We start from the raw sequence: 14,682 nt of genomic DNA, 5'->3' as shown, positions 1-14,682 counted from the left end.
GCCACAGAAATTAGGAGTTTTCAGTTGAAGAGGTTATCGTGTAAACGGGGCCTCATTGCGGTTGCTGGCAAGGACAGGTAAAGAAAAAAAGACACTGGCTGACACCAAAGAGCAAAGTCACAAGCTTTCCTTTGTCCTCTTGAGTCAAGTCTGCCCATCCGGGTCCAAAAGGATCAAACCTCCCGTCTTTGTGAAGACACTTATTCACAATGGAAACCACCGCCAGGCTCGAAAAGTGTTTCCATTAGTGACATGCACAGGTATGTAGTGTAACATTGTCTGCTTGTGACTCATGTTTTGTGTGAAACGATAAAAGTGATCCTGCAAGTGTGTGTGTGTGTGTGTGTGTACACTGGCTGGGTTTTTTGTTCTGAGCAGGGGGGGGGGGGGGGGGGGGGGGGGTCCCAGAAAGTGGAAAACTGGCATCGGGGAACAAGTGCAGGCCGCCAAGCCACTCATCTATTCTGGGCATCCAGAGCCCACAGGGCTGCAGTAATAGTACCAGAAGAGGAAAACAGAGGATGACAAGCCTGGATATGTGGTGTCCTCTGAGAAATGGGTTCATTGAGGTGTCAGCACATTGTCGGCTGTTATGCAACAACATGGTAACATGGATTCATTACATAGAAACACAGTTAACTACATCCACAGTTAAGTGGAGTTACTCACTGCGTTTTGGTTAAAGTCCTGGTGAAATGAAAATTCCACCTCCAAAACACTCTGGCTGTCGCTTCTAGGGACGTTTTTTTTAATGCTAACTGGCCCAAGTGTACAATGTTAAAACATGGCAATCTGCGAGAAAATAGCCAATAAACAGCGCTATTTTTGCTGCTGGGCGGAGCTTCTGACAATAATAGAGTGATGTCACGAGTTGTGCACACGCCCAAGTTGTGTTTACATTATGGAGGATCAGAGTTTTGACCACGAAGAGGCTGAATTCAACCATATTTCATCATCATCATCATTTCAAACCCAGTGATTGATGAAGAAGACACAGAAGGTGGTTCTGCCATCGGTGACCCCGTCTGGAACATGTTTGAGGAAGCAGAAGACGCTTCGTCCTCCATTCGTCCTCGTCTCCTCGCCTCAGCAGCCGCCAGTTTTCACCTTTGAGGCTTTGAGGCGTCCTGACTTTTGGCAGAACGACTTCCTGGATCATGTCGAAGCGCTTTTCCGACTGCGGAATCACCGAAGACGAGTCCAGGTGTTACTTGATCGTCTACTAGCCACCCGAGCTAGCGGCTCCCGCTAGCCGCTAGCCGCAGGCCACGCGAGCTAGCGGTTCCCGCTATCCGCTAGCTGTGCGAGCTAGCCGCTCCCGCCGCCCGTGCTCCTTTTCTCCTCTCTCGGTCTCTTCCAGGCTCAATCTTTCGTCAAGGCTCATAAAACGCCGACTATAACTTCAAAACATTGTAAAAACGTCGATATTTAAGAGGAAACAAGCCAATATAAACACAACAGATCGAGATCTGCACAACTCTTGACGTCACTCCACGAAGGATTCCCCCGACTTCCTCGGCTGGAGATTCAAAATTCAAATAACTTTGTTGTGCGACAACAGTGGTGGGGCAGAGTCGGAGGAACCTTACAAGTAGAACCCCAACTATCATTTTCTGCAAAGTAGTGTTTTACATTTCACTAGGCCTTTAAAACAGTGACAGAAGTCCTTTCTGTGTTGTATTGGATGTTACTTTATGTGCACTGTGGCAGTGACCGTGTTAATGTATAGCTGGGGTTTTTTTTTTGTACCTGTCACCGTCTTGGTTTTTACCGGGCTGCTGGCGTAGTCCGAGGCCTGATTGGACGGCTGTTTGGCCAGCGGCGTGCTCCCCACCGACACCTCGTCCTCTCTCCTCTTGGCCAGAGGAACTTGACCTTGGTTCTGAAATGAAAAGGCTTCATTTTATTACGCCATAAACATTTGCGTGAAAGTATACCGGGTGTCATATCGACTTTATTCATACGGCACACGTTAACGTAGCGTAACACTATGCCAACATCTGTCCCAGTCAGAACCTTCAAGAAAGGTTTCATTTTCATGCAAAAAGAATGCAAATTGAGAGTTCACGAGCAGTCCAGGGTATTCTTTGATCGGATTCAAGATCAGGGTTAATCGGAGGACGTGATGCATAAAGCGATATAAGGCAAAGAGACAGGCGCGGGGAGAAAAGGAAAAGACAAATGCAGTGGAACACAACGCCAGCCTCCAAGACCAACAAGGACGAGTGACAGCTCGCTGTTTTTTCGAGCAGTCTCCCATGCAGGCCAAACACACACACGCACACACACACACACACACACACACACGCACACACACACACACACACACACAAAGAGAATGGCTGAAAGACAAAAGAATGGAACGTTGGTCTGAAATAAGGAAACCCCATCAGAGTCAGCCAGCAGTATCACTAGGCTATGATGCAGCTGCACAAGACCGCAGGCCAGCGAGCACACACACACACACACACACACACACACACACACACACACACACACACACACACACACACACACACACACACACGCGGCTGTTTTTGTACGATCAGGTGGAGCCTGGCTGTGGTTTCGATTAAAAAATGGGCCCCCAAATTACATTCATATTTAAAGCTACTGGCTGTGTGACACCAACAGAAAGTAATTTAATATTTGTTGATGAACATTTTACTGAAGTGAGGCAGGTTCATTTTTCATCTTCCGTCCGGTTTAAAATTGCGGGACTATGGATATTATAGGTAATCTGGGATTGCTTGAGAAATTACAAGTGGAAGGGAAAGAACTGCAAGACAGCGGCGAGACCTGCTATGATGTATTGTTTGGAAAGAGGCTGAGGTGACGATCCCAGGACTCCTTATTGGGATTAGCCATAACGGAAGGGATTAAAAACGAGCAGGCCAGTGTGAGAGCTCTGGGGGAGATGCTGAGGGGAGACAGTGGATATAATAAACAAAGTATATTGAAAAACTCAGGAGAGGTGTGTTTGAGAAACCATTTCTTTTGTCAATACAATGCTTTTTTACAATCAATCATATCATTTGAAAACCTGCTTATTTCCCTTCAGAAGAAATCACGTTTGTTGGGAATATTGGTGGGATGATCAGCGGAGGGTTCACCCGTCACGTCCATGGAAGCTTTTCTTAATGGCCAAATAGCTTTTCTTTGCTGATGACTAGTTGGTTTTTGGGTAAGGGGGTTGGATGTTTGAAATGTTGGACACAACAAACATTGATATACTAAAACGGCTTGCGGTCGTGTCCCTCACAAGCCTTCGGGATCTTCTCCATAACTCGAAAGGTGGTCATTGATAAACCTGCGTCTTTGAGAGCTGGTGCTATATGGGATTGCCACAAATGCATGTGTGTGTCGGAGTAGAGACTATTAAAACATGCAGATCAGTGGTCGATGAGGAACAGGATTGAAAAGTATTATACTACAGATACGTAGGTATTATAATAACACTATATAAATTGGTTTGCACAGTGTTTCCAAGGTCTGCCTTAGACCTCATTGTAGCACTTGATGCTAAACGGTAGCTCATTGCTCGTTCCTCTTTGATCATACTAATGTAAAGTAAGAACTGAAAAATCATTTTAGAATTTTTTTTGTGTCTCTTTTTATTGTTGCCCCGATTCTCTTTTTCTTCAGGTCTTTCTGCTTTGGTTTCCATATTCTTAAGTTAACCTCCTTTCTTCTGCAGCGTCTCATATTCTTTCTTCCCGAACCATTCCAAACCTGTTTGCAGCCATCAAATGTTATTTCTTTATCTGGAAGTTGTTTTTATCTGTGTATGCAAGGCGTGACCTCTCGTCTTCTTCACCTCACCTAAAAATGCCCCTTCCTCCGCCTCGTTCCCCTCATTATCCAGTATCTCCTGCCAGCCTGACCCAAACCAGTCCGTGTCCTCACGTAACGAGCCTTCAACTTCCACTGGCCTTCAGCTGAAGGCCGCGTCGACACCAGCGAGGAGAAATGACCCTGACGGGCCGCTGAGGCGCACTCCCTCGCAGAAACACACACATCTGCTGCAGCACCACTTCACACACCGTCTTTGTCGAGGCCGTGCAGAAAGTCCTTTGCTCAAAACCCGGAACCATCACAAGTCAGTGACCAGGCTTAACCCCAATTCAACCTTTGCAGTAAAACCACATCTTTGTGGTTTTACGTGTGTTTACCGCGGTAAACACACGTTTAAAACCAGAGGAGACTTGGCCTTTGAAGCTAGATTGTGGAACGACCTTCCTTTGTCGCTGCGTGTAGCCGACTCTGTTGATTCTTTTAAGAAGCAGCTGAAAACACTGTTCAGACAAGATTTTAGTCGACATGGCTGTGATTGGTTTTATCTTTATTCCGTCCATACTATTTTACTGTGTCTGTACTATTTTACTGTGTCCGTACTATTTTACTGTGTCTGTACTATTTTACTGTGTCCGTACTATTTTACTGTGTCTGTACTATTTTACTGTGTCCGTACTATTTTACTGTGTCCGTACTATTTTACTGTGTCCGTACTATTTTACTGTGTCCGTACTATTTTATTGTGTCCGTACTATTTTACTGTGTCTGTACTATTTTACTGTGTCCGTACTGTTTTACTGTGTCCGTACTGTTTTACTGTGTCCGTACTGTTTTACTGTGTCCGTACTATTTTACTGTGTCTGTACTATTTTACTGTGTCCGTACTATTTTATTGTGTCTGTACTATCTTACTGTGTCCGTACTATTTTACTGTGTCCGTACTATTTTATTGTGTCTGTACTATTTTACTGTGTCCGTACTATTTTACTGTGTCCGTACTATTTTACTGTGTCCGTACTGTTTTACTGTGTCCGTACTATTTTACTGTGTCCGTACTGTTTTACTGTGTCCGTACTATCTTACTGTGTCTGTACTATCTTACTGTGTCCGTACTATTTTACTGTGTCCGTACTATTTTATTGTTGTCCGTACTATTTTACTGTGTCCGTACTATTTTACTGTGTCCGTACTATTTTATTGTTTTTATGCCTCTGTGAAGCACCGTGTGATTTTATCTGTGAAAGGTGCTATATAAATAAAGTTTCATCTTCTTCTTCTACAGTAACCACACACTCACACTCACACACACACACACACACACACACACACACACACACACACACACACACACACACACACACACACACACACACACACACACACACACACACACACACACACACACGCACACACACACACACACACGCACACACACACACACACACACACACACACACACACACACACACACACACTCCTTCAGAACAGCAAACAGGTATAAAACAGAGCAGAACAGTAAAAAGTATTACAATATGATATATACTATGTGGGTTACATATTTACGCCTGTGCTATATCCCTGGCCAATCAGACCGAGCATGTTGGCACGTGTGTACGTGTGTGTGTGTGAGGTGCGGGTACAGAGCATTCAATGTCTATAACCATCACCGTGAACCCCTGTCAAATAAATACAGAGACACTCGATGGAGAACAGGGAGCACGGCACATGGAAAAAAAAAAAAAGGTAGCTGCAGAAGAGAAGAGCAAGCTGCGGGACAAAGAGCAACAAGCATTCATATTTGCATTTCACTTCTGGGACATTTGAGGTGGAGCTGCAGCATATTGTACATGAAGTAATTAAGATTACTTGAGCGGCGTCATAACAAACCATTAAACGACTTGCTGCTTCGACGGAGTGGCTGGAAAGACGTTTCAGGACTACATTTTGTACTTTTGGACACTGGGTGTGGAAATAATGACTGCGACGTTTCACCTCATCAATCACCGGATATTTCCTCAATCCATGTTTACCGTGACTTGGAAGTAACAATGCCGAGAGCTCATTCTCTCTTTGTGACGAGCTTGGCTGCTAGAATGTGTGGAGAATGCACGTCCGCACAACCACAGACGCACGTGCCGCTGGTGGGGAGTGACTTTGACATCACTGGCACGCTGCAGTTTGTAAAAATGTTCACGCTCTAAATCTCTTCGGTCTTTTTTACAGGTTGAAGGGGCGACGGGGTCAAGATCAGTAGATCATCCCAAAGCATCAAGAATAAATCCAAACGCTCATCTTTGTCACAGATTCTTATGAGCAAATGTATTAATATCCAGTTTTATCTCCGTTTTGTTGTACTTTACTTCCACTGGATCTTTTCACCAAGGTCGGAAATGAAAAAGTAAATGAAGAATGTGTAGAAAACAATGAGACATGAATGTGAAACTACAACATTTATTATAAAGAAACTATTTGATGACATTCTTCATTCGTATATATAAACAGAATATGTATAAAATGTGACTATAGTAGCGGGGGTAGGAGTAAATAAGATTTACCTCTTACACCTTTTCAGACATATGTGTTATACGTGTACTTCCAAGTGTATGTATATCAGTATGTGTGTCGGGATTGGTGTGTGTACGTTGCATAAAGATGTATTCATTTGTGAATATGTATATTTATAGACGACATACACTTTTCTATTTTTGTATGCATCTTTATTTTGTGTGTACTTCAACATGTATGGAACGGAATAATAATAATAATACTAATAATACTAATAATAATAATAATAAAGAGAGAGGGAGGGAGGCTCTAGTACCGTATTTTCCGCCCTATAAGGCGCACCTAAATACCTCAAATTTTCTCAAAAGCTGCCAGTGCGCCTTATAGCCCGGTGCGCCTTATATATGGACGATTGTTCTACTCAAGACTGCTATTTGACAGCTGATCAACCAGAAACTTTTATTTTGACAACTCTAACTTCGCAACCGGATCTTCAGAGCGGACGACACTCCGCACAACACCTTAATCACTCATGGTTGCACACCAACATTCTAACAAACCAAAATAAACTAGATGAAATAATTACTCCCTAAACTGGGGAACAAAAACACAACATAAACACAATCAACACAACACCAAGCCCAACAACAACCCACAATAACCTCCAACAACACAAAACATGAATTTGTCGCTGCAAGGCATGATGGGACATCATGCCTTGCAGCGACAAATTCAACCTGAGCTCCTCAGTGCAGCCGATAGAAACTCCCATAATTCATTGCAGCTGTTTGTGGTGTTTTAAATGCAATTATTGGGGGTTCTATTTGGTTTGTGGTGTCGGTAATAATTGTGTTGTGTTGTGTTTTTGTTGCTTAGTTCATGTAGTTTAGTTTATTATTATTATTATTATTACCGGTAGTTGTAAGTTGTCAACCAGTAGTGAAGAAGGTTTTGTGTGTAGTGTGGTACTGGCATAGGCTGCAGGTAGACTATTAAAATAAAGCATGTGCACCTCTCTGGGTGTTAGAATCAGTGGAAAATGTAACCTAATGGCTTTGAGCTATAGATGTTGCTGACCGCTGGTCTATTCCATGCGCCTTATAGGGCGGTGCGCCTTATATATGAATGAAGTTGTAAATTATGTCAATCAATGTAGGTGCGCCTTATAACCCGGTGCGCCTTATAGGGCAGAAAATACGGTACCTGTTGCTGCTGTCTGCTGCTCGCCCTGTGAGGCTGGTACAACAGCCAGGTGCAGAAGATGGGGTCCACATTGACAGCTATGCCCTGGACACTGACGAGCAGGACCGCACCTGAAAGTAAACACAGGGAGATACAAAATGCAGTTACGACTTGAAGCAACTTTAAAAAAAAAACAACAACAACAACAACAAAAAACAAGCAACAATCTGTAAAAAATATACATTTTTAATGCAGAATGACTGAAATCGGTGTCGGCAGCCAAGTGAAAGTGCCTCCTGGAGCACATTTTATTTTTTCTCTTCCAGGTTGTGACAGGTTGTGCCCCCGCTGCACGGTGCCCACTGTGTCTGGCTGACCTGCCGGTGGGTATGGCGGCCGCTCGCCGGTGCGCGGCAAAAAGGAGCACAGTTTGTTTCAATTGCACCGTTCAAAGTGGATTCACGCTAAGCCAAGAATAACATTTTCTTTTGATGAATTTCTATGAAACCGGAGACTTTCTCTGGGTTTTGGTTTACTCTTAAATAATAATCTTTACCAACAATAAGCGCGCCCTGAGGTAATGCGTTAGGATCCTATCAATAATGATTCCCATGCCGGCGGGATTAGCGCAGGGGTCTCTGGCGTGCCGTGGAATGTCCCAGCATGACGATAGGAGGATGTTTCAGCTCTAGCAGGACTTTCAGCAGTTTAATGGAGCTTTGGACAAGACCCCGGTCTTCTGTTTCAGGCCCCGAGGCAAATCGTGTGTTGTGTGTGTGTGTGTGTGTGTGTGTGTGTGTGTGTGTGTGTGTGTGTGTGTGTGTGTGTGTGTGTGTGTGTGTGTGTGTGTGTGTGTGTGTGTGTTTCAGCTCCAACAAAGCCTGATTACCTGCTGCTTTGACTAACATTTCAGCTTCTCTGAAGCATGGACAAAGCACAATTATAAACCTTACCTCAGTGCACTCATACACGCACACACACACACACACACACACTCATGCACACACGCACACACACACAGAGGTTACACTAGCTCCCCAGCTTGGCAGCGATCAGTCCTCTCCGATTATTTGCTGCGAACAATGCAAATAAAACTGTTGTAATTTGCTGAACTTTTACAGCATTTGGTGATTTGTAGCCTGAGAGTTTGCGCAACGTGCATGCGTGTGTGTGTGTGTGTGTGTGTGTGTGTGTGTGTGTGTGTGTGTGTGTGTGTGTGTGTGTGTGTGTGTGTGTGTGTGTGTGTGTGTGTGTGTGTGTGTGTGTGTGTGTGTGTGTGTGTGTGTGTGTGTCTTTGCAGTGCAAAGAACTTTTCTCTTATCCGAGCATGACCGAGCTAAAATGCCTGAGAGTCAGTCCTGTGAAATCTACATGCGTGTGTACTTTATAATGCGTCGACGCAATGTTTATGAATCTAGGACTTTGGGGTTGATTTCAATCTAGATTGTGATTTATTATTGATTCATCAGTGTCTCACAGATAGGGAGCGAGCTGAAACACAACTGTTGCACCATCAATGCATTCGTCCTCGATCCTTTTCCATCTTTTATTATCCATCTGATCCCAAAGAACTTCTCACAGAAAAAAAAAAAAAAGCAAAACACTCTTCTGGGAAATTTAAAGACCAAAACAATTCATATCAGAGATGGAAAATGGAACATTGTGGCAACCTTTGAATTAGAGGTTGCAGTTGTGCATCAAAACTTCTCATACTGACGCCAAAGCAAATTTTCATACATGTGCAAGAGGTTTAATTTATTTGCTCTGGATCGCGCTTCCCAGAGATTAAACACTGACTTAGTTGAAAGAATGGGGTTTTTTGGGCACGTAGTTCCACTGTGACTCGCAGGAGCTGAAGCTGCATTTAAACTGCTTTCCACACATTTGTCAGCGTCGGTCCGTGGAAGATAGTTTGACGTGTGAAGACGCACAAAGGCTCACGATGCTTTTCATGTTGTAATAACAAGTTATGGTCCATTAATTATGTTTGGCTGCTGAAAAAAAAATCTACTTAAATGTAAAAGTGCTCAGAAAAGCAAGAGTTGGAAGACATGTTTTAACTTTATTAGTGATTATGAGGTCTAAACCCCTGGTTAAGTCAAACACCAAACCCCCCCACCCTCTTTTTTTACCTACTGCTTCATTCATCCCTTGTACTTTTCTCCCACATTCATTACAGTCCCGACGTCAAACGCACCCAATCGCTAATTCCACCCTTCCTCTACCCCGCTGGAGCCACAATCCAGCCCCGCTTCACCCTTCCTCTCGAAACCTTCCCTCCATCCTTCCTCATCACCCTCACTTCACTTCTCTTCCCCCCCCCCCCCCTCCTGACGGGGGAATCGCAACCTCAGTCCTGTGGCTTGAACTTCTGTACCGCAGTGCGGCTGCCTAATAGGCTTTGGCTGTGGCTGTGGAGCCGGGGCCCCGACTTCCAAGTGGTTTCATCATAGCTCAGAGCAGCGGGAACACTATGGGACTCGAAAGGCTGAGAACGGGCTGAGTGGTGAAGATGTGTTTAATAAATTGACCCGAAATCGTGGTCGTGCGCGAGATGCGGCGAGCGCCACTAGCGCATTCGGGGGGGCGGTGAGTCACAGCGCAATAAATCCCCCCCCCCACCCCCGACATGCCGGATGGATTGTTTATGCAACGGTTATGACTTGGGATGAATTTAAAGAAATCAAGGCTCGACTCCGCATTCACGTAAATAGCGAAGAACCAGAAAAAGCACACCGTCAAATTAATTTTACCTCATAAAATCAAATGAGAAGAGTTAATCTATAGAGTGGCTGTCTATTGTGGGTTGAATAGGGGGGGGGGGGGGGGGGGGGGGGTCTAAGTGAGTGTTTTCAGTGTCGTTTCAGCAGCTGCAGGCTCGGCCTCCATTAATGACAGCCACGACTGTGCCGATACATCACAACACCACTCAGAAAGCTCTCTCTCCGAGATTACCAGAGCAAACACTCTTTTTTTTTTTTTTTCTCCCCCCGCCGTCTCTCTGCCTGCCAGTTTGACAGTGACACAGAAAGAAAATATGTGTTGACCTGGCTGCTAGAGCTTTGAAGACCCAAGGCTTTACTATCCACACTGTGTTCTTTTTTTTTCCTCGCGGTGTTGACACAAGGGGCCGGAGAGTGACACCTCCTTTGAAGCGCGCTGCACCGCCGAGCGGCCTGGCATGCTCCGAGGGCGACCTCGGCAGCAGGCGCACTGTTGTTTTTTTGTTTTTTCCCTTGCGCTCGAACAGGGTGGCATGTGTGTAATTGCAGAAAGTGATGACAACGATAACAAAGGTGTTTTTCTTACTTCCTAAATGATTCCTGAAGAAAACAACTCGCTGAAGCCGCCGGGGCGGGCGCCGGGGACTCGGGGAACACACGTGAAACCGCAGGCGGCAGATGAAGGCGCATGTGAAGACACACTTACCTTGACTCGCACCATTGGCGGACCTATTAATGTCAAAGGTGGTTTGTTTTTTTTCCTTCAGTGGCTAAAGACCGGTAAGAGTCAAAAAAAAGGGGGGGGGCTGCTGGTTGTTGTTGTACGGGTGTCTGACATCAGGCCTCTTGCAGCCTCGGGCTAAAGTGGAGCACGAGGCCAGACGGCGGGGGCGAAGGCCTTCCGGCCTTCCGGCCCTCCAAGACGCGTTTTTTCTGGGTCAACGCGATCGGCCACAGGTCTTTAGTGTCTTCGGAGTGTCTTTTTTTTTTTTTTTTTTTATCAGGTTACGCAGTTTAAACATTGACATTTCTGAATGCAAAAAAAAAAAAAAAATCTGCTTTTGTTCAGTCAATGCAACCGTGAAATTCAATAAACGGGGAGCGGTTAGGTCAGTGCAAGTTCAAAACCCAAGTCCCACAGCGGAGACCAAAGCCCTGATTGGGGTTAGAGAGGGCACAACCTCTCAACCGGGGGGGGGCGGCGTGACCCCCCCCCCCCCCCCAACAGAAGAGTAACAGGAAGGTGGGAGGTGCTCTTTAACCAACCCCCAGGTAGACATAGAGAATGGTGGTGGTTGAGGGGGGGGGGGGGAGGTGAGGGATAATGCCCCGGCCAACTAATCGCCCCCTCAGAATCGCTTCATTGTTGGATGTGAGGCAGTGCAGGGACCCCGCGTCCAGCTCCTCCAACAGAAAATAAATAAATATAGCCCAGCCCGTGTCAGCCAGATGACTTCTGACAGGTTTGGTTAATTTCGAAGCCAAGTAGCAAAACAAAACATTACGCCAGCGCGCGGGGCCTACACCGCCTTTAATTGCTTTTCCGATGAGCTCATGACTCGAAGGTGTCCTGGAGCGAGCTGTGCAGCCCGACAGGTGTTCTGCTGCTGCGTGTGTGTGTGTGTGTGTGTGTGTGTCAGTGTCTGTGATGGTGTGTGTGTGTGTGTGTGTGTGTGTCAGAGGCAAGGGAGCTGGAGCGCTGACACTCCTGAAAAGGACTCAGCTGTGTGTGGGTGGATGCAGGGAACAGTGTGTATAGGATACGTTTCATTGCGCGTGTACGTGTGTGTACATCTTTATGAACACGTCGACTCTTTGTGCTTGCATCAAATCTGTGTGAGTTGAAGGACAGTGACCCCCCCCCCCCCCCCCCCCCCCCCCCTCCCCTGCTGAGCTGCGACCCAGTGGCCCGGGGCAATGCCGCCGCAGGAGCCCGGGGGCTCAGGAAGGACACAGGCAGCTTTGACTGGAAACAGAGCTTGGCCTACGGAAAGCCTGCTCCCCACCCTGGGCCTATTTAACTCTCCGCACTATTTTTTTTTTTTTTACTCGACATATATAAGCCCACACTCCAAGTTTGTGTGTGCGTTTTTTTTTTTTTCAATACCAGCCAACTGCAGTAGCTCGCAGCTGACAGGCGAGGCCCACCTCATAAAGGCTGAGCATGGCTGCGGGCACACAGTGATGGTAATGGGGGGGGGGGGGGGGGAGAAAGCGAGACGGGGCTCCAGAAAGATGGACAGAAGCAGAGAAACACACCTCAAATGCACAGTCGCATTAAAAGACAAAAAACGCGACTACGGACGGCGATAAGAAAACCTTTTTTTTTTTTCAAGAAGTCATTTTTTTGTAATCTGTGTGATAAGTGAGGGAGCCAGTGTGCCTCCAGCCTTTGGCTGTGGATTTTGGGTGATTTATGAGATGACAACAGTAAGTCTCCATACGAAGCGAAGTTCTGAGAACCGGATATGTTCCATGCGCCCGGGCCTGGATAAGCAGTAAAAACCTACATGTTGTGCTTGCCTGAAAAGGGCCTACGTACGTACATGTGCATTCGCCCACCACATAATTGAAAACAGTGTGTGTGTACCGAGCACACTGTGCATGTGTGTTTATGCAGGACAGAGTGTGAACACGTGTAGGTACGTCGTGATTCTGTGAGGATTGGACTCATCTCCCGTTTGGCCTCTCCGGTTGTCGGCTATCGACCCAAACCAGACTGATGTTTTACCCAAGAAGTCAAGACGAGAACCAGAATGGTCATGTCTGTACGGAAGATACAGCTTAAAACTGCAAACAATAATACATGTCTTTCCCAGACAAGTGAAGCACTAAAGGGAAGTGGACAAGCTTGAATCGATCTGAAAACCCAGATGACACTTCATGTCCATCATGACTGAATGTTGAGCTGTTCTCCTTTTCTCATTACTCTGTCTTAAAATGTATGTCCTTATTAAAAAAGTCACATTTTGACAAAAAAGTCACATTTTGACAAAAAAGTGCAAATTTCAATGTGCTTTTTTTTTGTTTGTTTGTTTTTTAACAGCATCGTTGTATCTTCAAAGTAGAGCTGATACCCGTCCAGCACACATTTGATGAAAATGAAAGATAATCACATTATTATGACAATAATCTAAACATATGCTAACATATACAAATCATTTACGAACCACCTTTATCTTCTTTATGAATATCTTCCAGTGCTGTTGACTGTTAAGATATGATCATGTGATAAATAGGACCACTTTTTTTCTTCTTTTTTCTTGATGTACTGTGATTGTATTTGCCACGAAATAAAACCGTCTCCATCTAAAAGCCAACTTCAAAACATTCAACATCAAACATGCAGGAGGACTGAAAGTAAACCAGCCTCCTTTATCACAGAAGAATGAAAGTCTTTTCCTGTGATCTATGCTCAAGTCATTCCTCGTCCTGAAGAAGTCAGTGGAACCGAAAGCCGAGCCAAACCAGACTCTCGGGATCAGTAGCACACCTAGCAGCATCAAATGGCCGAAATAGAAGAGATGAATCACACAACCAATGAATTTCTGTGACTTTTTGGGAATCAATACCTGGTTACTAGACGTGATATTTAAACTGCAGCATGTTTTTACACCCCCAACTTCAGCTGTCGTTTAAACGGATATCGTTCAATTTTAATTAAATCAAATTCAATTCAATTAATGCCACAGCTGAGTGGTTTTCCACCACGATTGGATTTGGTTTTCTGCTGTTTCGAATCGCCCCCAAAACCAGACCAGACTTCCAGCATGGGAAAGAGTGGACTCGTGTCCATCCACAGAACGCAGTGGAGGCCAGTTGTGAGGCCTCACGAGGGGGTGGGGGGGGTTGAACAGCAGCTCTGTCAGGCTCCAGATGTTGATAAGAGGCTCCGGAGTCATCCATATCCTGCTTCCAACTTGAGTCCCCAACTTCATAAATCCACATAAACCCTCTCGGTGTTGAAAAGACGACCAGACGCTGCGCAACTGTTGCCCGTGCCCTAATGAAACCCTACCAGTCCTTACTGGGGGAGGATCTCAGCTGTTGTCTCTTTTCCTATCCTGTCTCCTTTTCATTTTCTCCTCAAGACGAAGAACGGGGGGGGGGGGGGGGGAAGCTGCTCTCTTTTAAAACCACACCAGTAGAATACCGTTTATAGTAACAATGTGACCTGGCCCATGTCAACAAGATAGCCGGCCTTCTTAATGAGAGAAAAAGCAGACTCGGGTCTTGATTGCATTAATGCATCATTACCAAATCCATCACGGCCGTTACGACGCAGTGTGTGAACTCCAAATGAGCCCCAGTGTAATGTAAGGGGAACAGGAGAGACACTTCTGAGCTCATTAAAATAAACAAGACTTCAGCTTCTGCTGCTGCTTTCCCACAGAACGCTGCAGCTTTGCGCAGTTACCTTGAAAACTCCTTATCACTGCTATCATTCAGTCGGCTCATGGGTTTTCTCCGCGGTTCA

The 14,682-nt window shown here is 45.5% G+C and overlaps 1 protein-coding gene across 1 annotated transcript in view; it reads right to left on the bottom strand.

The window, feature by feature from the left end:
* Positions 1-14,682, bottom strand: part of vps13b (vacuolar protein sorting 13 homolog B) — a 328,731-nt gene that overhangs the window by 183,704 nt on the left and 130,345 nt on the right. Inside the window, 2 exon segments of the mRNA XM_080500575.1 lie at positions 1,750-1,882; positions 7,504-7,613. Coding sequence (XP_080356701.1) covers positions 1,750-1,882; positions 7,504-7,613 — 243 coding nt within the window.

Source organism: Blennius ocellaris (assembly GCF_963422515.1).
Source record: "Blennius ocellaris genome assembly, chromosome: 8".
Taxonomy (NCBI): domain Eukaryota; kingdom Metazoa; phylum Chordata; class Actinopteri; order Blenniiformes; family Blenniidae; genus Blennius; species Blennius ocellaris.
The sequence above is the reverse complement of the archived record's forward strand: the minus strand, read 5'-3'. Positions and strand labels throughout refer to the sequence as shown.